The 27,615-nt window shown below is 35.3% G+C and overlaps 1 protein-coding gene across 3 annotated transcripts in view; it reads right to left on the minus strand.

Annotated features, from left to right (window-relative positions):
- Positions 1 to 27,615, minus strand: part of PCSK5 (proprotein convertase subtilisin/kexin type 5) — a 201,788-nt gene that overhangs the window by 140,146 nt on the left and 34,027 nt on the right. For all 3 annotated transcript variants that reach the window (XM_072404133.1, XM_072404135.1, XM_072404134.1), the window contains exons 3-5: positions 22,605 to 22,718; positions 7,321 to 7,464; positions 2,593 to 2,669 (exon numbers count right to left, since the gene is read on the minus strand). In XM_072404133.1, the coding sequence (XP_072260234.1) occupies positions 2,593 to 2,669; positions 7,321 to 7,464; positions 22,605 to 22,718 (335 nt within the window). The remainder of the gene's footprint in view (positions 1 to 2,592; positions 2,670 to 7,320; positions 7,465 to 22,604; positions 22,719 to 27,615) is intronic.

Consider the following 27,615-nt stretch of genomic DNA (forward strand, 5'->3'; position numbering starts at 1 on the left):
CACCACAGAGACACTAGCATGGAAGAGGACGGTAGAGAAACAAGGGCTTATGTTTACAAAAGAGAGGGATGCGGCTTGAACTATGGTGAGGGCTAAGGTTACTAGGAAGACAGCTAAAAATTACCGGTGCTGATCTTCCAGAACCAATAGTTAACATAGGTTTGGGGTTCCAACACAGATATCCATTCTGTGCAGCTCCTGACTGTAACTAAGAATAATGAAAATAATATTTATCTCAGCTTTAGACCCAAATGGGTGAGCAAGGAATTAAAGCTATGTACAGGATTCATTTTTTACTTTAGTTGGATTTTTTCTCCTTGTGATACTGAAAGCAGCTCTAGGGAAAATTGTTTTTAGAATAAAAGCTCTTCAAAGAAGAACTGTATCCCTTTAATCATCTAAAATAGTTACCATGTAATTTACTAAAGGCACCTTTACAGCTCTTCATTGAAAAAGGGATAAAATACACATATGCTTTGAATGGTGTGATTACAGATCCCCTCACACACATTAAGAGTGTGGTTTATATGATAGCTTAAGAACAAGCTGTGTTTAAAAATGTTTGCTGAAAAACAACTGATCCCTAAATCAAATATCTGAATGAAAATACCATGATGATAAATGTCTGTATTCTAAGAATTGTTTACCACAAGTGTACAATTATTATTATTTCACAGTATTTATATAGCATCGACATATTATGCACCACTTTACAAAGTCCCTAGTCAAGTCACTAACTAATCCCTCTAATGTCACTACCAGAGTCACATGTCATTATTACAGTCTAAGGTCAATTTTGGGGGGAAGCCACCTAACCTAACTGCATGTATTTGGAATGTGGAGAAAACCGGAATACCCGGAGGAAACCTCTGCTAACACAGGGAGAACCTGCAAACTCCATACAGACAATGACTGAGTTTCGAACCTGGGATCTAGCGCTGCAAAGGACAGAGTGCTAACAACAGAATAAAAAAAAAAATCCTTACTATGCAGGTAAGGTGGCGACAGCCCAGCCCATTAAGGAGGCAGCTCAATATTAGTTAAAAAAAGAATATTGTTTCACGTGGGAGCTGGAATACTGGTAGGAATGAGCGAACAACCCCTCTAAAGTCTCTATTAACATTTCACTTGTGGAGGCTAATGATAAACCACTACTGTGATGGTATCTACTCCCAGAACAGATAGCATCCTTTATTCCTTCAGCCTCCCCCAAATGTTTTAAATGTAGTGTCGGTCAAGGTTCAACGTCTCATATTTGCTGGTCCTGCCCTAAGGGGAAAAAAATGTGGATTTCGTATTTTCAATTTAATGTTCTCGACCTTACTTAATGCCCCTAAAACTCCCAAAGTAGCTATTTTTGGCAAATTCAACCCCATCATGTACACTAAAAGACTGGTGCATTTCATTCTCATAGCAGCCAAGAATACAGTCGGTAAACATTGGAAATTTGCACTTCTCCTCTTAGACTATGTAAAACCCAAACTTAACTGGATCAGGGTCAAGGACAGGCTCTAAGGTATTTTGAACAGTTATACTGCACAAGACCTGGGACTCTTGAATTTCTTACCTGGCTTAAATCATTCATCTAGTTAGTGAAGGTAATTTTCCCTTTCAATCACTGTTCTCTTCCTATTATTTCTCCCTGCCTTCCTAGTCCCCACCCAATATTCCATGTTTGTACATCCTTATTTACTCCTTGTCAAAAACTGTTTTTATACAGATGTATAATGTATAATGATTGAGAGATGTAAATTGTCTAGCTATATGTACTATACCATTTAATTCTTAATAAAAATATTAAATATATTAAAAAAGAATAATACAAATGTTTTATTCTACTATGTGAAGTTTTACTTTTGAGGCTTATTTCCTTTTCTGGAAATGGGTAAGGATAGTACCTCTGTACTGATTCTCCAACGTAAGGGGAGGATAACTTGGTTCCCCTATTAAAGGAGACTTCCAGATTCCAATAAGCTCCCTATCCACAGACCCCATGAATCCCGGGGTCATGCTGTGGGAATGAGACCTTCTTCCCCAATGATGGCTCTTGCCATTTTTGGGGGCAGACTAGAGTTTTTGCTAAAAGGAAAGAGGGACATGGGCATTTTGACCCATTCCTTCTTTGGCAAACCAGATTCCAAAGGACCTTTTATGGGTAGAGCCCAGCACATTTTTTTAAAAATGTATAATATTTTTTTGTATATATACTCGAGTATATACAGTATACTCCATACTGGGCAACTATCATTGCAGATAATACATTTTCTTAAGCCTGTCAAATGTAAGCCTAAATTATTTAAAAATCTTCAGATCTACAAAAAACATGTATAACAATCATTAAACCCTTCATGGAATGTATTGTGCAACGTAGTGTATTTTGCAATGTAGGTGGTGCAATGTACAAGTAGTATTTGTTTGTCAAATCAAGTCACATTGTTTGCTGTGTTTTTTTACAATTTGTCAAAACACTTGCCCACTATTCATAAGCCTTTTTAATGTTTGAAAACATCTCATTTGTTCAAGCAATTATTTACATATTTATTTCCTAATTAGAGTGGACACAAAAGTCAAGGTTTTAAATACAATTCTTACTTGTTTTCGTTGCTTGCATCATATCGAGGCATGGGATCATAGTCATTGCCATTGATATCAGTACTGGCCAGAGGATCCTACAGCCAAAGAAAGAAAAAAAACTAAATAAATCATAAGATCATTATTAAGCCATTATCTCACATGGCTCATGCATATATTAAACAGTTCCACTCAGCACGTAATTAGGTTAGCAATTGTCTCTGGGCATTTCTGATGATTTGCAGACTCTCTAGTAAAGAAATCCACCTACTGGCTTGTTTTTGAAAAATTAAACATGGCAGAGGGCCTCTTGATGATCTGGAAATAACTAATAGGTTTATTGCTTTGAAGCAAACTGTTGCCAATTCGCTTTAAATGATCAGGGAAATATACTAAAATCCAGAGAGTTTTACTTTTTTTTAATGTTTTTTACATTTTTTTCTTATATTACTAGAATAAAAAAAACAGGTACACATTCACACGTTGCTGGAGAGGGGGTATCCTGCCTTTATTAGGTTGTACATTGTATAGACAACAGTTTAAGAACTAGTGGAGGAACTGCTCAGTTCAGAACTTATAACTAAGCAACAACAGAGTGGAATAAAGTAAAGAGGATTTACCTTCAGTTAAAAAAGCAACATATAGCACTGTGTTGTCATACATTGCAAGGCACTGCAAAATAAATGGTATTCAAGTGAACTGACCCAAGTAATGTGTGTTACTGTAGCACTTTAGTGTAAACTGGCACTTAAAGGCTCTAGAGGATTTTCCCCAGTAAATTGCATCTCCAAAAGGCCTTGGGATCTAGCAGATGATTACGAGAACCACAGGGAAATCATGACACCCCTGTCACTTGGCTGTATAATAAACACTAAATAGAACAAAAGCAGAATAGAATGTACAATTTAACTTGACAGCTACCATTTAAAATTGGAATATCAGTCCTGTTGGTGTTTTATGTTTTAATAGTACTATGTTTTAGCCATGTGATTCTAAATTTACTCTAAAGTAGATTTAGAGCCCTAACAATATTGCTAAAAATAAAACATTTATAACACAAATGGATTCCGAAAATTAACTAGAACAATCCAAAACTTAAAAAAGTTAAGTCTGGCTGGAGCATTCACAATAGACTGTAGGATATATTCTGGTTAGTGGAATACCGGATAGGACGTTGCAGTAGTGAGAGATAATAAAAGTGCATGTCCCAGGAATTTGGTGGTCTCTGAGGACAGAAAGGGGAATATTTTTGAGATTTTGAGCAGGTGGAGGTGGCAGGACCTTGACATATTTTGGATTTGGGAATCGAAGAAGAATGTGGTATCAAAGTTGACACCAAGACAGTGTCTCTGTGGGGTGGGCCAAATACCTGATTTATTGACAAAATAATTGTCAGGGGGTAATTCTGAACTTAAAGGGGGATGATAATGAGTTCTTTTTCATCTAGGTTGAATTTCAGATACTTCTTCATGATGAGATGGCTAATCGTCAGCATGAAACCTTATCCAGCACAGAGGAGACAGGTTGGGGTGGACAGGTGGATTTGTGTGTCATCTGCATACAGATGGTATTGTAAGCCAAAGAAGGATATCAGGTTTCCAAGGCAGCAGGTATACATAGAAAAGAGAACAGCTCCAAGAACTGTACAGAAAGTTCTATAGATTGCTTTAAGAAAAAGCCGGATGCTTTTCTTGAAGGACAGAATATAACTGGGAATTAAAGCTTTAAAGTAAAGAAAACAGACCATTGATCCAGGTAACATCTGATTGCCTCCTGGAATCAGGAAGGAATTGTTTACCCCTGTTGGAGCAAAATGTACCAGGGTTTTTTTTTTTGCCTTCCACTGGATCAAGTATGTTGATATATATATATATATATATATATATATATTTGTAGTTCTTATTGGGGAACATGTTTTACACTATTCTCTTATTCTGTTATTTAAATATCAATTTTGCATATCTAGTGAAAGAAAAAGTATACACACATTATAAATTACATTTTAACGCATTACATTAGTGAGCTGGGTCAGTCCAAGATATTGGTTATTTATTTAAATGTTTTGTGCAAGTCAGTATCCAAACAAGCATTATTTTACATAGTTGATATGCAATTTAAGCCAAAAATGTTCCATAATTGCTCACAATTTTCACTTCCTCATAGTATTCCCATATGCATTCTGGCTCAAATGAAATAATTCTCTCTTGTGTTCCAGCAGCACTCTCAATTACAAGGCAACTTTTTTTTGCGGTGCCTTAAAAAATAGCTGGCACGTTTACTGTATCCAACAGCTGCATAACTTAATTTTAAATCTCGCAGGAGCAATCCATCCTAGAGTCACTGAACTGTAAGTGTGTCTGAGCTGGGATGATGCTTACATTTGTTTCTTTTTACATACATTTATTCTCTATTAGACTGCCATTGGAAGACGCTACATGTACAGCCTCCTCTAAAGCAGCAGTTACCTAATAAATTATACATGTTTGGATTTGCCACATTTTGGAAAAAGGCTGTACATATACACATTCAATGGCACCCTGTAGTAAGAGATATATGTAGGCTGCCATTGTTGAACTCAAGGAAGTTACCAGGTATACTGAACCTTCAGAGTTCCTGACCTGGAACAAGTATGAGGAGTTTTGACCTGACAAACGCTCACATAAACATCACAGGAGTCATCCCAATTCAGGGAAATAAAGCAGTAATCCTGACCACTACACAAAAATGAATGTTGTTGCAGCTCCTCCTTACCTAGAAAAAAGTTCACCAATGGAGGGAATGAAAAGTTTTAGTGTGTTCATGAGTTGTACTCATCGTGAGCTCACACGAGACACAAAATACTGGACACACATATTGCTCTACATGACAATTTTGCTGGAAACAAACAACCTCTCCTGACATAAATACCAAGGGGTGGTAAGATCTACATTGCAATATAGGAAAACTACTCTCTGCCTTCCCTCTTGAACAGACAATAATATATGGACAATTTCTAAGAGGCTTGAGGCCTTCAGCTTTATTAGTAGTTTGTGTTACTTTGTGCTCTGTTGCCATATTGTATAGAGCAGACATGGTACCTTTAGGCTCCTTTCAGACTTGCAGTTGAAAACCTCAGTTGTAAATCACCCCAGCCAACCCCCAACTACTATACTGTCATCCATAGAGTTTGAGAAGCATTTTTGTTTTGCGGTTGAATGCCGTTGATATGTGGTTCCTCCTACAGAGGAACTTCCAATTAGCTGAAGTGTGGTAGAGATTGTGGTAGAAAGCTGTGGTCAACCAAAAGTCTGAATTGCCCCCTAATGTATTGTTACAGCAGCAGTAATGGTTAGAATACACTGGAGTTTTTATCTTTTATCTAATTGGATAGGTGATGTCTGAAACCAAGTATTTGGTCAGCATTATGGCATGTTTTTTCTCTAAAAACGCAACATTTCCCCATCACCATGCAGCCTTAAGTAAGCCTAACTGTTCCACTGAAAGAAATTTCATTTACATGAAATGCAGTCCTGAGGGACCAACAAATTGGTAACCACTGTCACAAGTGGCACTGACCATCATTATTGGGAGTGATGGTTCACTGACCACCATTGTCACCAGCAGATCCTGACTAACTACTTTAAAATTATGAAAATGCTTTCAAATTATCATACATACTAGCAGACCATAGCAGTTCTACAATGATCTTTTTGAAAAATCTTCTTGAAATGAAAATTATTTGGCAGCCCATAACAATTATTAATCTGCCAATAATTAAATTCCACTGAAGCAGAGAGCAAGGACATTTTTTCTTAACAAATCCATACATCTTCTTTAGAAAACATATGTATATATTGTCTGCTGCTGTTAATCTTCGCTAAGGGGCTACATGGTGGCAGTCCATCTGCAAATATTGAGAAATCAGTTTACCACTATAAATATTACAAATACTTTAGTGGTGAGACTATGTGATAAATGTATAAAACAGCTGGAACATCTGACAGTGACATACCAAAGATATCCTAACTACAGAGCTAGACATGCATGTATGTGCATGCCTTTATTACTGACTATAAAACACTGTGACAAATATAAAATAAAAATGATAGGGTAAAATCCATGCCTTGGTCTACTGTGTTTTATACATTTAAATATTCATTGTATGGAGCAAAAGAGAGATCTGTGCCTGCTATGTCATAGAACAAGCAAATTTTGAATCATACAGATTATATGTATACACTATATTACAATCCGACGTTTAGAGCATCAGTATAATGCATTTTTTTCCCAATGAAAAATGTTTGACAGGTTACCAAAGAAAATCTTGAGGAAGTCTTTTATCCTGCAGCTCATAGCTGTATGAGAATGCAGAGATGCTTTTCAGTTTATATCAGTTGCAATCTATTAAATATATCCCAGGTCCCTAAAAACAAAAGGTGAGCCAATTCTTACAGTTCGTTTACCTTTCAGCCACAGCCTAAGTAGAAAATACTGTCCCCTGCCAGCATGCTGCAGAGAAAGCCCTCTGCTCCCTGGTTGGAAACAGTAGGACTCACGCTCTGCTAATTCAGAGCTATAGCTCTGCACTTAGCATGAGAGATGTTGGGATGGCAGAGTCCACAGATAGAAAGGATCCCACTCAGCAACATGTAGCCAGACTTTTCTACTTTGTGTCAGTTTTTTTTTTTTGTTATCCTGCAACTCATAGCTGTATGAGAATGCAGAGATGCTTTTCAGTTTATTTCAGTTGCAATCTATTAAAATACATACGTAATTTTGCATCAAGTCAGGATGGTTTCTTTCAATTCCGTCATCCAAAATGGTGACAACAACATTCTTCCCAGTGTATCCTCTCTTCCAGGCACCCACAATGTTCATGTCGGACTGACAGTGATGGGTATTGTCACTACAGTGCTGCAGAAGAAGTAAAAATAAATTCTTTAGTAACTTTACTTGAAAATCAAAAGTTTGAAAATCGTACTAATAATTGTATAAATAGACATGTCATGCCTATCTTAGCTTATTAGAGTATCTTTTATTCATAATGTGCAGAAAAGAAGGACTTTTAAGGCATAAAGTAAAATTAAACAATAAATATTTTATTGGTTGATCATTTTCAAAAACCAAGATAAAAATTGAACAATCGCCTATATGACATAGACAATGTTACAATATACATCACAAGTTCTTTCTCAAGGATCTTAAACATGAATCTCTTTGTAACACATGGTCTCTTGGTAGTCCTAATTTTATTGACGCATTTCGCGATTATTAAATCGCTTCTTAAGGATGAATCACATATAGAGACTACTGTAGATCACACTGATAACCAAATAACAATGGAGTATCTTTTCCCAATTGCACACGCAGATTCACAACAAGAGATAAAGCGTGATGGTAGGAGCAGAAGGGCATAAACAGCAGGTATAGTTTTAGGGGAACCAACTGCTTCAAAGATGATAGAGCCCAAAAAGAGGTATACTATTTACTAAATGGCCTCCTGCATGCTGGATTGTCCATCCCCCCAGAGTATCCTAATTTATTATGAGAAAATTATATTTAAACAACCAATCAGTTTTAGTAATAGTGACTTTAGACATTAGTTCGGCAATCTTAGATAAAACCCAGCGTACAACACAATTTACAGGGAGTTTTTACCCAACTACATAAAGCTGAGGGACATCTTGCATTGTTGAAAAAAAAAAAATTTCTCCATTATATTTTATATAATCTAATTATAAATAGGTCAAGGAAGTGTTCCCATGAAGCAAAGTATTGTATAAAGAGGACCTAAAATACCAGAAACCGCTCATCTATTCATGTGTGTACTTTTCTTTTTTTCTAAAAGAGAACATGTTTTCTAGCCTTTCTTTTGCCATGCTCTGTAGTGTTTATGAACTCTGTCTTGTTGCACCCACTAGAATGTTTTGTGAATAATGTGCTAAAGACAGGGAATTCCTATACATAATATTCACCAGTCTACATGGTACACATTGATCAGTATTACATGTTGATTTTTTTGAACTGTGTAATTAAACGTCATGTAAATGCTTGCTCCATGCATGCAATTACAGAAAATATTTCAAGTAAATTCAGCTTACTAAATATGTGGTACCAGATATACATTTTATCTTTAACAATATTTTTGCATATTCAATTATTTTATGTGTACAAACACATTATTTAGGCTGTATTATAAATGATTGCTTGGAAAATGATTGAATGCATTTTACTTACAGCCACGTGAACTCATACCACAGATTAACAGATACTTTTTATATACAACATCAACTGCAGACAGGAGTACAGAATACAAGTTTATTGACCAAAAAGAACAAGTTTTGGTATTAAAGCTCTAGCCTGCAAATCCCAAGATTACTTATCTATAACTACCATAATAAGCACCTATGAATTGTGTTCAACCCAAAAGTCAGGTGGGATGCAATGGCAGCCCCTGTACTGTGACCCAACTCTTTAGTAACCACCCAAAAACAGCCGGGTGGTAACAGAAAAAAGCCAGTCGGTGCGCCCAGCTAAAAGGAGCTGAGAACACTGATAAGTCATATATTGATATAGCAGAGGGGTAAACTATTAATAACAGTAGTTTCCTTATTATTAGGAACCTTTATTTATAAGGCACCAACATTTTACACAGTGCTGTACAATAAATAGGGAGTTGCTGATGCCAAACCAGCATAATAGACAAATACACTGACAAAGGAGGAGAGCACCCTACCCAAAAGAGCTTACAATCTAAGTCACATAAAACCACAAACGTGCAGCAAAACTATGCTTGTTCATGTGAAGAAATAGCTTAAATTTGGGTCACTTACTTCTGATAGGCTTTGCAGGAAAATGCAGTTTAAAGCAAACAAATTACTTGGATTTTATCTTACCGTATTTATTACCACCGTTTTATATTGCCAATTTTATTCCAGCTAATACCATGTTGGTTACAATGAATTTTCTCGTCAGTGCAAAAAAACCTATTATATTATACCTTAGTGATCTATACGAACCTAAAATGTATCTTTCTGGCAGTAGCTGTTACCAAAACTGACTGCTTACAAAATAAATTAGTCAATTGCAGTATTGCAATTTAGATACAAATAGATAATTGGTCTTTTAAAAATAAAAAATGCACAGTGATTTATAAAGTTTTATAGTTTACTTTTATCTAACTTTAAAGACAGACGCTAAACAATTTGCAACATTAGCATCACTTATTTGTAAATCAATAAAGGGGATTGCCAGAAGTACACAATTGTTCGTATAATGCCAAGAATAATATACTGCATTTTGTTCAGGCCCAGAATGTTAAAAAAGGAGAGAAAAGTAAAGTTGTGGGAATCCAAATTTTGCTGTTAGCCTATAATATTGCCCTCTTGGATTATACAAGGTGAAAAAATTACTTGTACAATCATAAATGTTTCTCAACCTTTTAGACCTGTATCAGAAAAAAAAATCATTTTGGGTATTGGAAGCAGAAGTTCCATATTTGTGCCACATACAAATGAAGAACAGTTGTCTTACTCATGTAATTGCAGCAGAGGCAACGAATAAAAAAACAGTATGGTATTTCTCACAGCCTGACATTGCTTTGTCTTTAACAAGCACAATACAACTTTTTTATATTATAAAAACTGGTTTTCAGTTAATTTGGACATTATGCAAGCACACTTCTTATAGCCAGGGCTGGAACAGACAGGAGAGAAAATGTTTTTGTTTACTGCAGTACAGTTTTGTACTAATCAGCATAGGAAAAAAATGTTCAGAAAATAAACACACAGCATTTGCAGAACATGCTCCTAAAAACACTAATTGTAACTGAAACAATTGTCGGTATTTCCCTCCTGACCCAAGCTAACCAAGATCATATAAATACTAATTCTACAGTGAATCATATGTAATTCTAGCTCTCTATTACATGCCATGTTGGTGAGAGAATGATCATCCAATAACTGACAAGTAGAAATGCTGTATGTAAACTAAGAATTAGACTCTGACTGCCCCTTTAAGGGAAATGTTCCGTAGAATATAAAGTAAAATAAAAAGATACCCAGCAATTTCCTTGCCCACTCATGCACAAGGAAAAGTAACAAAAAAAAACAGGATATTACCTCTACATGGCTGAATGATTAAAGACAGCCCAGGTTCGAGGTTAAGTGAAAATACTCAGTGAATGAGATGTCTTCATTCATTTAATCAAGCGCAAGCTAAGTGAAAATAAACTTTGCAAGGTGGAAATTTGCTTTAAAAATGTGAACATACTTTACACCAATGAAAGTATATCGTCTCAGCCTTGGAGAGCTTTAATAAATCAGGCCTAATTCCTTAAATGTTATTAGAAAAGGAAAGGCTAGGCTTAAAAAATTAAAAAAACAAAAACAAATAAATGCAGTCCCAACATGTAAGCTTAAATTACATTTTTGGGTTTAGATACAATAAAACTTTTCATAAGAAAAGCTCAACTCATTCATCTTATCAATGTCACTCCACTGGCCACTCCCTGCAGTCAAAGGCCCTTTGATCAACCACTTTATGGCCGGATAATTTTATGGATTTGTTGGTTTTAATTTCATAAGTGTCATTTCACTTAGTAAGGTAATTCCAGAGAGATAAGGGATGCACAAGAAGAGAAATATGTTCAAGGACTACTTAAGATCAGCCACTTTTTAAGATTTCCAAAAGGTAAACACATGTGGGGAACCTGGGCAGGCACTGGACTGCTATTCTTCAATGGATAGCAAGCAAGTAGTTCACATTGGTGAAAGGGGCAAAGAGTACCCATAAGGGCTTGGCAACAATGCACTGCTGTGAGATGTTGAAATAAAATTTGAACACATTGGAATTTAATAGTATGTAGTTAGATTAGGGGAAGGCTTTACTATGCTTTATTTATACAGCGTCAACATAGTAGTGAACTTTCAGTAACCTATTAGGAAGTAAACACTTTCTGTGTAGTTACTGCTTAATTTACAGGCCACTTACATATTTTGTTAAACGTTCTTGCACACAAATCCTACCGGTATATAGTTGATTTAAAGCAGCTAAGTTAACAGGCAATGAAGATCTGACTACCTCTATAAGAGGTACTAAGGACATTACCAATCAGAGATGGTTCTACTGCACCATTTTTTGTGAATCTGCAGATTATCCAACAGCACACCAGGTTGGCACCTAATTTTTAGGTCGATGTATCTAATAGCTCTACAGCCCATATTCATTACCTATGATTTTGGAGTTCTATTTTCTCCATTTTTTCCACTCGAGTAACCAATCTTTTCTTTTCCCATATTTTCCCTGAGAATACCCCACACTACTCAATGTTAGTTGTATTAGATACCCTATTATAATAAATAAAATATATGGGTTGAGTCCAATGGGATTCTTTATTATACTGTTCAATACAAGTGTTTAACTTTTATGCAGTGGACTGTTACAAAATACAAAAAGAACTATAGACCTGTTTGAAGGACATATGCTATACTAGTCAATGTTATATTTGGATTTTTTTCTGATGTGTTCTGTATTGATAACAAGTTTGTTTACTGTCTATGTTCATCTGTATACACTGTATGTTTCCCTTTGTATTTATCTAATTAAAAGTTTTAAATGAAAAAAAAAAATCACCACATCAATCAAGTCAAGTCACCACAAGTCATCACAACCAGTCAAGTATGACTTAAAACAGAATAAAATGAATAAAAAGCAGTCCAAATCATCTGCATTAAAAACATTGCATGCACATTTTGTTACTTAAAGCATAGAGTTAGCATTAGGATTTTTAGTTCCTCTCCTCCTGTTGTGTAAAGAACAATTACATAAGACTGTTGTAAAAATGAGGCCTATAATAATAAATGAGTCCTAGGCATCTAAGATCTAATCAGACATTTATTTGTGTACCTAAATACAGCACTGAATGGGCATAAAATCAGCACATTCCAGGTGCATGCCAACAATTCTCCGTATGGGGAACTTCCTGTGTCTGTGTCAATTTTGCTTTGCTAGAAATCGTCTTGATTATCTCTCTTCCATTACACTCACACACTGATTTAACGTGCAGCCTCCTGTAGTTTCTATCTTACAGGCATAATATGGAAATTTGCATTTTGCAAAAGGAATCCAAAACAAAATTATCCAAGTGGTTGCTACCTTCCTTGTCATATAAAAGTGCTTGTTGAAGAAATGTATCCATATTTGAAGACATAAATATATAAAAACCTAACACATTTTGAATCAAGCTCCACAAAATAATTATACCGGTAAATCTTATTAAGACTTTAAAGGGACACTGTCAGTATAGAATATGGAGGCTGCCTTTACTGAACTGCGTTTTTAAGAACACTTTTCTCAGAATTTGTGCCACTGGTTCTTATCCCAAAAGTACTATTTTCCTCTATTTATCACCTCCTCCATGTGTTTGTACTGGAGGCACCATGGGAAGCCATTTTGGGCCATGCCCTAGATGGAGATGAATGGTCCAAGCTCTGGGAGGTGGCCAATAAATCATATGCATGCTCCATATGTGCACTATACAAAGAACACTTGTACAAAATTTTGTTCCGGTGGTACCACATGCCGGATATGCTGCACAGGCTGTTCCCAGCTGCAGATCCTCTTTGCTGGAGATGCGGATCCCAGCGTGGGACACTGGAGCACATTTTTTGGTTCTGTCCCACTATTTATAGCTATTGGGACAGGGTTAATAAGCTAATCACAGAAGTGACCCAGCAGTGGTTCTCCCTTGACCCACTCCACCATCTACTGGGATTGCCCTTCACGCCCCCCCCCCCCCCAAACCCACATCTAAGCTTATCACACATATTTTGGTAGCGGTCCGTACTTTAGTCCCGGCCAAGTGGAAATCCACACACCCCTCTTTGGACTTACAGGCTCATGTCCAGGAGGTCCGTTTGATGGAATATCTTATCGCTCCCCTCAGAAATAATGTTGCAAAGTTTACACAGGTCTGGTAATCTTGGGATGCCTATTATGCCCATTTACAGGTATAAAGTGTTGATTTGACTATGTGAGCTCCCTATTAATCATCATTCTGATGACCCCCCCCCCATCCCCCCCTCTTCCTTATTGTCCTTTTTGCACCCTACCTGTTTTTTTTTTTTGTTTTTTGTTTTTTTTTAATGTTTTGTGTATACTGAACATTCATCTTTCTCACCATATGGGATTATACTGTTTGGTTTACATTTTGCTGCTTTTCTTAAATATGTTTTTTGTATGATCCTTTTTGATGTACTGGTAATTATCCGGTATACTGTACACTATGTTTATGTTTATATCCTGTCCTTTCTTTGTTTTTTTCTGTTATTGTTTATAAAAATTCTTAATAAAAATCCAGTTTAGAAAAAAGAACACTGTCCTGGCTGGCATGCTGATAGTTTGGCTTCTGTGCCAAACTTCTAACCCTGACAACTGCCTGTACTCCAATGATGGTCAGCCAGGAATGTCTGTTGCTACCTAGGGACTAATTTACAATTACAGAGATCAGATAAGGTGAACCATCTCATGTCTATGAGTACATTAGATGGAGCACTCAGCTCTCTTCATCTGAGGTAAAGCACATTCAAGAGCCAGCAAGTGGATGAAAATGCAATCAAGAGTAAGTAAATAAAACCATTGGATGATTATAACTGCAGATATATTCACACAATCGTTCTCAGTGGAAAACTGTCTGGTCAAATATATGTTTTACAAACTTTTGCAGGCTTTTATTTGATAATGTGAAGTCAATGTCATAAAATAAAACTAACTTGTATTTGTCTGTGTTCTCATAATTTATACAATACATTCTAAGCTACTAAACAAATGTACTGTATACCTTGTGATAGGGAAATAAGCACATATTATGACATATTAAGTATTTCTTTCCTGAATAATATGTGGTTACATAGGAAGAGCCTATACTGTATATAAAATAAACTAACCAGAATGTGGCAGTAAAAGAATGTTCGACTGACATGTTATTATTTAAAGCAAATGGTCAGGAGAGTTCACTACTCTAGAGAACATCTAGAACTTTGGCTCCTAGAGTGGTGTGCATAACAAGAGAAAATGCTACGGCAATATTTGTTTATCAGTGACAGATGGCAGGGAAGAAATGCATTTAATCAGAGATGATACCATATACACCAATTTACAAAAGTGAATTTAGAAGTGGAATGTTGTGAATTATATGCACTGCTGAAGACAAGTAAATTCTCAGAAGAAAAGTTATGTTCAATTTATGTATAGGTAGATTAGGTTATTTTTTAAACCAGAATATATGAATTGATCATTATATAATGTGTCCTATAAATTCATGCAAAGTGTAAAATTAAAGTAGGTTACAAAACAAAAACATTGGGCCTGATTTATTAAAGCTCTCCAAGGCTGGAGAGGATACATTTTTATCAGTGAACCTGGGTTATTCAGCAAATCTGGAAAGGATCTAGTACACGATACAACATTTGCCAACAAATAGAAAATTACTTTTCGGAAATGCACTCCAGGTTTGCTGGATCACTCAGGTTCACGGATGAAAGTGTATCTTCTCCAACCTTGGGGAGCTTTAAAAAATCACACCCATTATAGTAGAGCTCAACAGCTATGAAAATTAAATAGCCACAAAAGTTTTATCATAAAGATATCTTATGTTGTGCATTACACCCTCCCAGTCACTGTGCCTATTTAGATTTATTTCATGCTTAAGCTACATACACACGTGCAATGATTGTCGTTGGAAAGGATCTTTCACAGTTTCTGCTCTATGGAGAGGAGAGGCGGAGAATGATGGAGCGCTCTTCCCCTTCGCTTCTATTATGATCGTTCGTCGCCCATCGTTCGTGAATCCGCCATAACGGTTGTTCAGACAATATCAGCCATAAGCCGATTATCGGACGAGAACCATTGGACGTGTGTACGCAGCCCTAGTGCCAAGACACAGTAAAGCTCTGTTGTACATTTGGTGCTTCAACAGTGAGAGCAGTGGCTCCCATTCTGTGATGTATCACCTTCATTATAATGGCCCCTTCTGGCTTCAGCAAGTCACTAGCCATTTGCGGAATACAACGTGCTCCGTTGTTAGTGGTAAAACTATTAGAGCATTTCATTTTCAAGGTGTCCTTTAAATCTGAAAGCTATGAAGTGATTACACTGCTGTGTGTGTAATAGACTGGATTTATTTGCTGTGCTTCTAATTAACACAAAACATACGCATTATTTACAGATAACTCTGTTTGTTTATATTCACAATTGTGTTTTGCCAGATGAAACACATGAGATGTGATAACACAAAGTTCATTCCCCTGATTGTTTGTTTTAGATTTCCTTGAAAGGTCTCTACTGAACTTCCTGAGACTAGTATTAAATACACATCCAAACAGTAGCATCAACCGACTTGTTTGCAAACTGTTGGAACAGAAAACACGGTATTAGAAGAAAAAAAATCTTCACAGCTTGTTTAAACTGGCAAACATGTTTTATGCGGTTACTTATTTATATCCAACAAGATGTTCAACTGAGTGAATGTGCTAATGTCTCCTAGCTTTTAGACATCATTTTACAAAAAAAAAATTATATTCAGTACATTTGCTGCAAGACAGCTGCCAACATGGCAATGCTTGATTCTGACTGGATACTTATACAGGGCTTCAGCAGGGAAATCTTACAGACTGGAAATCATAGCACGAAAAGTGTGTTCATTTCAGCACAATAGTGATTAGGGGAATAACAAAATCACTGACACATGCAGTATGAAAAATCCCTGTGAAGGAAACTCCATTATAAAGGCAGGATTATATATATCTTCAAATGATAAGGTTCCACTAGATTTATTCATAAATACTGTGTTTGCAATTTAACCTTTGCAATGTGTATCTACTTTTAATCTATTGTATGTATCTAAGTTTAAATCCACAACTAAATCTACTACATTTGTTCCCTTTACTGGATAAACGAATGGATAAATTGGATTCTAGTTTCAGATCATTATCAATAAAATGTATTTATTTGTGTGTATACTAGGGTAGTATAGGAATTGTATAACACATATGTCTCTAAAGTTATGAATTAAATATAATACATTACTTTTAAATGTATGCATTCCCCAATGCACACGTATCATTCTTTCTGTTACAGTCATTTGCTTGCTGAATCATATCTTATGCTTCAGTTTTTTCCTTTTTTATACAATATATAAGATTTTTCCCTAATAAAGGGGTACATTATACATTGTGTTGGCTTTTATTAGACTCTAGCAGCTTCTTCTGTTTACTCCAAATGAAGTGCTAGTTTTACTTGCATGGTGATGACATGAAGAGAATTATGGTATTCAGATGACACATCCTTCTACTTCCCATACAAAGATTACACGTTTCAGCTCCTGCAATGGCTCCTGTTGGCGTTTACTTAGAACACTTCAGCAATTTTTTATAATGTTTTCAGCTAAAATTACAATATTACATTTTATTTTATGCACTAGGGAACACATTTGGTAGGTATGTCATTAGTGTTCTGTTTATATAACAACTAATCTCCAGTTCTGTTTAATCATGCCCCTTTATGTTCCCATCTCCATCACCATATTGTGACCCAAAAAAGCCCAATGTTCACCATTGCACATCTAAGGGTTCCCCAGGGCCAGCAATGTTCATGCCTAAGACTTAAGTCTGTGCAAGGCCAAAGTTTCTGGACGTACGTTCTGTAGTATTTTTTTTTTTTTTATCTATTTGATGTTTACGACCTTAGTAAGGTAACATTAATTTACTAGAACACATCTATCATTGATGTGATTAAAGTGATCACAATTAGACTGGAAGCTATACAATTTATTCAACTGCATATAATTACTAAATGTGTTATCATATTTTTGTTTTTTTCCCTGCAGAGACAAAATACAGGGAAATATGAAAATACATTTAACTTCTTCAGTACCCATTCTCATAAAGCCATTATGTTTCTGTGGAAAAACACACTACATGTTGCATTTTGGGTGAATCTTCAGTTTCCTGTTCAAGATAACTAAACTGAGAGTGTATCTGGTGTGAATTAGAACTTATCTAATAAACCCACAAATGCTATAATTGTTTCTATTGTGAAACTGGTCCCCTAGAATGCAGTTCACCAGTGAAATGTTGAACACTTGACTTTGTTTCCCCTTTTAAAAGCAGTTATCACGCTGATGACAAACCTGGGTGTTGAAAGTAAAAAGAATGAGAGCAAAGAGGAAAGAAAACTACATACAGGTAATATGTTATCATTGATAACCTAAGTTGTTAAAATTTGTAAGATGAAATACACTATAGTAAATAAGAAGAAATATTTTTTTCAGTTTTCATGCTATAAAATTAGGGTTGTGATTTCACCTCCCTAAAGGACCATTCACACCTATGTGTTAAGGTAAAATACAGCTAAAGGACACATTACTGCATCTACAAACATGGCATGGAAATTGCTTTTTTCTAAGATAAATTCCTATTGGTAAAATTCCTTTAAAGTTAAAGTTTGCCTTTACATAACACAGAAACAAAAATACTAGTTAGATGCTTACTAAAACATAAAAGTTACATTGATGCAGCATTTTGTTAACTTGTAAATACACAACAAGTATTTACCTTAAAATAAAAGGAATACTCTATGAATAACTATAAACCACAGAACTACATTATAAAATGATGAACTTTGCCATAGCAAAACATCAGTAACACTTTATCTAAATATCCCCTCTGTAAAGCATCTCACAAGTGACCAAAAAGTCACGCTCAATACCAGTGAAGAGATATTTTGCTGCGTAATGGACTTGCTTTAGGCACTACAGGAAACAGCCACCGGCACTGTCATTCAAACTGCTTCTTCCTTACAATATGATACAAGTCAAATATTAAGCCTGAAACAGAGCTGCTAGAAGATAAAAAGGCTTGATCAGCTTCACAGATAAAGTTCTTCCAAATCTTACTCCTACTGACTTTACAGTGCAAGTGTGACTATATTTGATATTTAAGCTAAATCGTTTTGTGTGCAGAAATGAAACACACATTACAGTCAATGCAAGCTCTGAACTGACATTTGAACCTTATATTTTCTAATTTAGAGAACCTATACAATTAAAAGAAAGTACCCATGATACTTTATCAGATGCTGTGAAAGCTTTGAAAGTATCCTCTATCAAAAATAATTTTTTATATGTTTTCCAAATTCCATGTGAGATGTGTTACCATGATTGTGTTTATTATGCATTCACCTTGAGCGCCCATTGCATTTCCGTTAACTTGCATACAAAGGAATATGCACAATTTGACTAAAGCAGAATGGTACATAATGCATGTATAAAAGTGCAATGCAACACAAGGCGTGGTAATAATAAATGCAAGCGCTACACTGCATTGCTATGCATTGAGCTGCAGCGCGTATTACAACACATTGTTGCACACATTTCCAATTTTGTACACACAAAGGTGGCTGTGTGTTGCCACGTGCTCCAGTATAGTAAACAAAGCCTTACAGATTTTTTTTCATAATTTGCATAGTGTTGTGCCAAATAGAAATATGCATTTCTCAACAGTTTATCAGTGTCAAAATAGGATGAGGTAGGATCGTCCTTCTTTTCCGTAAAGCCATTCTAAAATATCGTAGTTTTCACCAGAAGTGTGGGTAAATCATCAAATGTGAACACCTATTCAGTTTCCACTTATTGGGTATTTACCTCAGGTTTGGAAAGCCTTCCTCTCATTTACCGTTGCACAAACCGGAACACAAGACCTTTTTGTAGTAAAATAGGCTGAACCAAGGAGGAACTCACACCAATAGGGATTCAGACAGCAATAAAAGTTGCAGGCCCTTTCGCACTCTACTAACAAAGTAAAGTCTTGCATGTTTCTTCTGTATCAATAAATAACTACTGTTCAAGTCTAAATCCTGTGAATACATAGGAAAGTGATAGGAAATCACTCCAATGGGTGCAAAAACTTAAATAAATAACCTCCAACCTTTCCTCACTTTTTTCAAAACTTTAAAAAAAATGTCTTTGCTCGATATTCATTACAAGCAATTAGCAGAAAAAATTCTGAATCTATAAACTGAAACAGAAATTTAGCATTCCATTTAATGCAAAGAAAAATCAGTTATCAACCCAGTGTGCTGTGAAGTGAAACTGTATTTGCCATGTGAGCAATGTAATAGGATAGAATTCGCTCTTTTATGTGACATGATCAAAAAGCCTATTTGATGTGACGGTACAAATTAAATAGAGATATTTGCAATTCTTTAATTGGCTGAGAAAATGCTGATGATGATGGTTTATCGCTCTAATTTATGAAAGCAACTGAGAGCTGTAGCAAACATACACGTTATCAATTGTAGGTTGCTTTTAATTTACAAAATTATTTTAGATAGTACATTGGACTTTTATAATACATGTTTACCCTCCAGGTAAAACTATGAAAAAGCTTCACAAAAGGAAGTCTGAAATTTATTCATTTTACATGTTTTTAAATGGAGAAAATTATGACAATATATGTGTACCCTACAATAAATCTAAACAGTATTTACAAATTTCTGCCACGGGCTATTATTTAATTGGACATTTTTTGTGAAAAATAGAATGTGTCATTAATCATAGAGAAACCCTACTAGTATCAATTTAATGACTATAGTTCTGGTATTTCAGATCAAGAGCTAATTTCTCTAAGACCACAAACTTATAATGGCAGATGTGTTTAGATTCCAAAGATCAACAATGTTTAACCAAGTGTGACAGAGAAAAAACATGCAATTGTTGCTGTATATGCTGATATAAGAGACCGCATTCTACCTCCTATTTATGATAAAAATTACAAGCTTAGATCATGTCTTAGATTAGACATGCAATTTTTTACAGTGTTAGTAGCATGTTGTCTTGTATAACAATGGCAATTCATTGAAAAAAAAAATCTAATTCACTGCTAGAGTATTATAGTCAACAATCTACTGCTGCCAACACACTGTGTCTCAATGTATTTATAACAATTCTTGAATGCAGCTCTTCTTTTTTAAAGTATGATGCTTTCTAAATACATTGTAGTCAAATTTTACTCTTTAGCACCATTTTGTAGGGCAATCTTTAGAGAAACACTCAAAAAGTAGTGGACATAAGTGGAAGAAATATTCAACACGTAGCATGGTAACAGCAAGTCAGGGTCTGTTACAGCACTGAATTATTCGTACTTTCTTTATCAAAGTGTACCCTGGAAAAATCCACTGACATGCTAAACACAGGCTGGTCCCCATACCAGTATACAGACATGAGAAAAAGAAAGCACAGCTTCTAGATTTTACATATCATAGCGGTCGCCAACTGGTGGTCTGCGTGAAAATTTTAGTGACACACAGCTGTGGCTGGTGCGCCACCCAGAGGGGTCAGGAGAAGGACCCGGCTGGGGGGGGGATGCACTGGCCAGAGCCGTTGACCATGTCCCCTGTATGAACTGCAGGCTCAGGGTGGTTGGCGGGTTGTGTTTTTGGAGTAGGTGGGTTCTGGCATCATGATGTCACTCTGAAGAAAATTTCTTCTCCTTATCCCCCCACTAAATGACATACTGCTCCCTGCGCATGCGCGAGTCTGGAGTCCGTAAATTTAGTGGTTTGTGAGCTCCAAAAGGTTGACGACCACTGTATTAGAACATAATAAAAAAGAACTGGTCATTAGCAGGTTCTAATTTCTTTTTGTTAAGGTTGATCTGGGCCATTACCACACCTGGATACTTTTTTTTTCAGCTATTCTGTTGTACATATGTTGTTGTGCCTGCAGCGCATTTTGGTGGATGCAGACAGGAATCTTCAGACAGGTTTCTTCATTGAAAACGAGCAAGCTTGGATCTTCAGTTATATTGTGTACAGTGTACACAATCTAACTGAAGATCCAAGCTTGCTCATTACAAACATTTATTTATTTACACAGATATGGAGCATAAATGTTTCTATAAACTATTTAGGCATTTGCTTGCGCTGTTGGCTGATCTGGGAGTCTACCACCATTTTCCTGTTCTTTTACCAGCTCCAAGGAATCATGAGGAGGCTGTAAAAATAAGATTATATTATTTTATAATTGTAACATATCTCAATCATTCTCCTGGGGAAGTAGCTTTTGTCTGCAAAATGCATCTGAGGCCTGTAGTCTGGGATGTAGCTCCTGATTTTGTTGCAATTTCTCTGAGCATTGCACCGTGAGATCTTGGGATAAGTTTCCTGGGACAATCATTCCGGAAGACATAGCAACTGTCCTGAATATTTTTCACTTGCGAATAATCTTTCTGACTCATGAATGATGGACTTCAGATGGTTGTAAATGGTCTTATAACCCTTCACAGGGTTATACTATTGTTTTAGATCATTGCTGAGCACACCTGAATACTCCAGACCAGCAAACCTGCCAACATTTATGCCTTTTATTAAGGAGGTCACACTTGCTGAAGAATAATTATTCAAGTGCAGTAAATTAGCAGAAACCCATAATTCCTATGGAAGTTGTAGGGTTGAACTTACATTTATTCACATGCCACGTCTGCATTTTGGCTTAGTCTTTGTTAAGCAAATAACAACACAGTGTACAAAGCTATGTGTTGTTGTTTATCTGAGGTTGCATTTATCTAAATTCAGAAACTTGTCAGGACCAGATGATTTTACTTGTCCTGCTACACAAGATCACTCTCAAACCCAAAAAGAGGGTGTACTTTCTTTTTCTTACAACTGTACTTGAATAAAATGTGTAAATAATCATGTGAACTTTTGGTTACGATCACAAACATAAATTAGATACAGTTGATTCACACACTTTTCCCACGGTAAATGTGAAAATATCTGGGACAAGATCGCTACAATTTGAAACTGAAATACGATCAGTGCAACAATTTGAAGAATACTGTGTTATGATAGAAGAAAAATGCATATAAGTTTAAAGACAAGTTCTTATTGTTTCAAGATGTAAATTCATTTAAAAATTCATTTATGTAGTTTTTAAAATTAATAATTAAAAATAATTGATAGTAAGAATAACATGTACTTATTTTTTCAAGTATACTTACAATATACCACATGCTTGGCCACTTGGGATCATTGAAATAGGCAGAATGTAAATTGCTAACTTTATAATCCCTCTTCGTTCTCCTCTTAACCACTTGCTGTTCTATCCATTCTACCTGAAGACAAAATAAAAAAACAATTCTTGAGAAAAGAGAACAACATATTCCACCTTAAAGTCATTACTCATTCCATCAATATGCTCTAAAAGATCTTGTTAACAGAGTTCTAGTGTTAATGTTAGTGTTAATTTTTTTTTCAAATATTCAATGTTTATCGGCTATTAAATGTCTCTTGAATATGTTTTTATTTTCTTGCTAACTACAATTATTTGCATTTATGTTGATGGGACTGTGCCGTAGCTGCAGATGAATTTACTTTTAAAACTTTACTATTGCCAGCTTCAGTATGTACATCTTATTTATTGCATCTGTATTCTCATTACAGCACACAGCATAGTCTTCAAACATTCTTGTACCTAACTGTTACTATTTGGGACTTGGATATGATCTAATGAAAACAAAAATAGTTATAACAACGGGTGACACCACTACTCTGTAGCTTCCTTTGTCACCATATTGCCTATCGGCAAACAACCAAAATCGGCCCGAATCATCACAGTACACACTCTTCAGTGTTACTGAGCATACAAGTGGCACAGGAGACTACAAAACTGACTTAGAGTGTGTAAACAGAACAGTAAGACACAACTCCTGATCTGCATACTAGTACAGCCTCGGTGACTCATAAAGTATTGAAGACAGCTAGAATTTCATAAGAGGGTCAACAATAGAAGCCTTTATAAGTGTTTCATGACATGAAACCTAACTGTAAAAGAAAAAAAATTGAAAGGGAGACTCTTTTTGATGAAGAGACATACTATGTTTCATTTGCAGTAAAACAATTTTACCTGATTGCATACTATCTTCTTTAAAATGTACACTGCATGCACAGCTCAGTATACACTCTTGGTATGCCTGCATGCCAGAATAAAATAATTCCAGCCTAGCCAATCAAAATCCCACAAACCCAAACAGTCAAAGATCATGGTGTCAGTCAGGGAAAATGGTGGTGAGTATTATTCTATTTTAAATACAACCCACAGCAATCTTTTAAAATTACATTTTCATATAACATGAAATGAAATCCACTGGGTTGCTAATCATATAGTTTATATTTGTTTCATTTAGAAACAAAGCACAAAAGCTTTAGGGACAAAGGTGTCCGATTGTGGTGGTTCAGCAGAAAGAGGGTCAAAATGGAGGACATTCATGTGGGGGGGTTGTCACATTTTGGCCTTTTTGCTCTGAACTAAAAGACCCTGCTTTATCTCAGGTAGGCTGTCAGTGGAAAATATTGCTAAAAATCCTTTCACTTTGCAAATGAAATTGCAATCTTAATTTCATAATAGTACAAAAAAAGAACAAAACATGAACAAAAAGTCATATATTGACTATTAAAAAAATGAAATTAATCGGGGAGAAACGGTTAACTTTCGAACAGACTTTCGAGCTCATTTTAAAAAGCAAATTCTCAAATGCAGACGAAAAAGAAAAAAAATAATTCAACGCTGTGTGATTATTTGTCATGATTCACTCTATTAAGCTTTCAGACACAGTATTGTCTGAATGGAAGTATTTTTCCAAGCATAAAGCCCATGCACACCAGGATACACCAAGCTAATTTATTGAAAGAACTTGGAAATAATGGAGGTACTAAATCTATAGGTCAGCTTCATGTCTGTAAATGTGTTTCTACCCAAGGCCTCCACCATTACTGAAGTGTGCAGGTAGCAATAAAAAGAACTTTAAATGCTGGGTCACGGGACCTCTTTTGAGATATTCAATTATTCCTTTAATTGAGCTTTTACAATAAATTCTATACATTCTATAGACACTTTTTTTAAAAAAAAAAAGCAAATGAAACATAGGCAAATTTATACAGAATAATTGTAACGTGCAGTTTTCTATGCTAAAAAATTGGAATGACATGTTTTCTTGCATATGAATAATTTTTGTCCATGTTTTTTCACACTGTAAGAATATTTCACAAAGGCTTATGATGTATAGAACTCTGATCAATAGTGAGGAATGTGCAGATCTTACAGGAAAAATAAAGAGTCTGTCTTGAGCTGTCACTTATGCTTCTAAGCAATTCTGCTGAAGGTGGTTCTATATTATGAAATGCTCACTTGTAATGTACAACAGCCTCATTATAAGTGTATTAGTTTAGTCCTGATAATGTCTGATTTCTAAAATGGTACATACACCAGTCGCAGCACGATTCTTGTCATGTACAACTTTATTCCGTGATACTAAGCAATAACAATTGTTTTTCATTTTTCCTTCCTGATCGAGTTATGCCTAATATTTGTTTGTCATTTACTTTAAAAACACATAAATATCAAGTGAAAAAAACACAAACGTTTATTGGAGAAGTGACACTGTTAAGCTAGTAGTCAAGTATCATAAATGGTTTCCGACACTACTTACAGCATGAAATAATAAGTTTCCCGCGCTGTCTGTGGTGCTGGAACCCTTTCATGATGCTAAGTGACACAATTACTGATGTGATTATGCAGGATTTCCATCTACTGTTCATTTTACTACATAAACAATATATATAATGAATGAAAAACATTCTTTAAAACAAAGTAAGTGTTCTTTTTTTTTTTTCTTGATTTCTGCAAAACAGTTTTAGGTTCTCTATCTGTACTTCTGCTCTTGGGTTATATATTTGTTCTAGAGTGCATGCAGCTCATAAATCATACCCTATATCAAAGACTTCATTCAGTTAAGGGAAGAATTACCCATGGTTGCCATTACAATTTCTGTTGAAAGCACATTTACTTAAGATATATCAGCAGCAGAAGCTTTTCAGCATTTAATACCAGTAATCGGCACTATATGATTTAACATTTAAACGCAGATCCATCCAATTTTTTTATAAAGTTCTGAGCAGGGCAAATAGGTAACATTTTTGTTTTCTTGTGAGCATTTAGTAGGTACAGACACATTTTGTAAACATTGAAGGGGTTCCAATGTTTCCTAACTAATGAAAGTGCTTCTACTGCTGTGCTATCCTTATTCTTGTAATTTAATCTAAGTTTGGAGAGAAAATCACCCTCTTAAAAAAGAGGTATAAGAAAATATTGGTGTTTTTCCGGACTACACTGAGATCACAGAATCAACATATTTAATATTAGTCCAACAATGGTATATTGTAACATTATATGGTGAATTTTGGCATTAAACATACTTTCAGTTCTGTGTCTGTTTTTTTTTTTTTGTTTTTTTTACCCTTACCTGAACACAATAGACCTTATTTATTATATCTCTCTAAGGCTGGAGATAATACACTTTCATCAGTGAATCTGGGTGATCCAGGAAACCTGCAACAGATCTGGTCTAGGATTGAAACCATTTGCTAACAAATAGTAAATACATTTTAAGAAATCTATTCCAAGTTTAATAAATCAGGCCCCTTGTATCCGGTAATGTTAGGGCCAAACCCTACACATTTGGTTTATTCTGACCGCATACTTGCATTGAATGGGAAGGGGTGCAGTAAGGTAACACCTAAGAAACCCCCATTGTAGATCTCCTTCTTAGGGCATCAGGGAAATAGTCCAGTTCACATGGGAGTGCTTTGGAGAACTACTACCTTTAGGGTATTGGTCTCAAAGTACAACTCATTGCTAAATAAAGTAGACTTGTATCAGAGATGCAGTGCTCCACATACCGAATGATTGTTTGCAATAGGAATACAAGTCATCATGCTTTCAATCCTATCAGAATCATGTGGAGTGCCCATATCAGAAGAAATGGCCATATCATTTTTTGTTTTCAATGTTTACACAGAAAAATTGAGTTTTAGACAATCATATTACTTTTCCAATAATATCATAAAAAGTAAAAACTACACTTTTACACTGGTTAGGTACAAGGGCTAGAGTTATAGCTTCTAAAAAAATCTATGTAATACTGTACAAGTATATTACTGACAACTAGAAGGCCATGTGAGGGACCTAATGTTCTTTTATCAGGCAATATTGAGTATTCCTTAAAGGCATAAAATGTCTTAGAGTAAACGTATGTATAAGCAAAATGTATATTCAATTCAGTGTTGCAAAGCATACATAGCAAAGTAGTAACATCTTTGAAAATATATAGGTATACAAATAGTAGGAAAATAAATGTCTGCAAAATATTCTTTTTAATTTGCAAAAATTTTCCTGAATATGTGAAAAAATCTTATCAATGCAGTTCAATTAATGTAAAATCCTGCCTTGCTACTTGTATTTGAAATGTTACTATTAGGCTGCTGAGCATGAATTTCATGTTAATTATTTCATATCAGTAGGAGGCCCAGATATTAAAATACCAGCCAGGATAAAGTCCTATGGAGATGAATAAATTACAATTTTGTATTATCATTTGCACATTTCTGACTGAAGTAATTTTTTTTTTACAGAAATGATGTATATTATCTTATACATTTCAGTATACATTATAAGGAGAGTCTGGTGTAATTCTGTTTTCTTGAACACTGTAAACAAAGGTAAAATAGAAGCTTCCATCTCTGTTGCTACATCCATGTCATTTGCTATTTTATACCCTCCTGTTGTACATTATTGTTTCAACCTGAAAGATTTCCTAAGAAATAACAAGGATATACTAGAAACATGTCTTATGGGTTCTCTTGTGTGTCATCAAGACTAAACTAAAAGATGATTCAAGTAAGCAATGCACGTCACACAAAATTAGGAATAACATTTCAATGCCACAAAGATTTTGATATGAAAATAATTACAATGGATGGGACAACAAAAAGAGGCAGAGGATCCTCCGCTGTCCATAATTCCAAGGTCCAGTTTTCATATGTAACCTTTCTTTTAAAATGTATCTCTATCTTAAATTTATCTTTATCTTTAATGAATTTTATATATCCTTTTTTATTGTGTCTGAGTGTATTCCTCTTTTCCCATACTGCTAAAACATTTAACCCTATGTATAT

The sequence above is a fragment of the Pyxicephalus adspersus genome, chromosome 3 (assembly GCF_032062135.1).
Source record: "Pyxicephalus adspersus chromosome 3, UCB_Pads_2.0, whole genome shotgun sequence".
Taxonomy (NCBI): domain Eukaryota; kingdom Metazoa; phylum Chordata; class Amphibia; order Anura; family Pyxicephalidae; genus Pyxicephalus; species Pyxicephalus adspersus.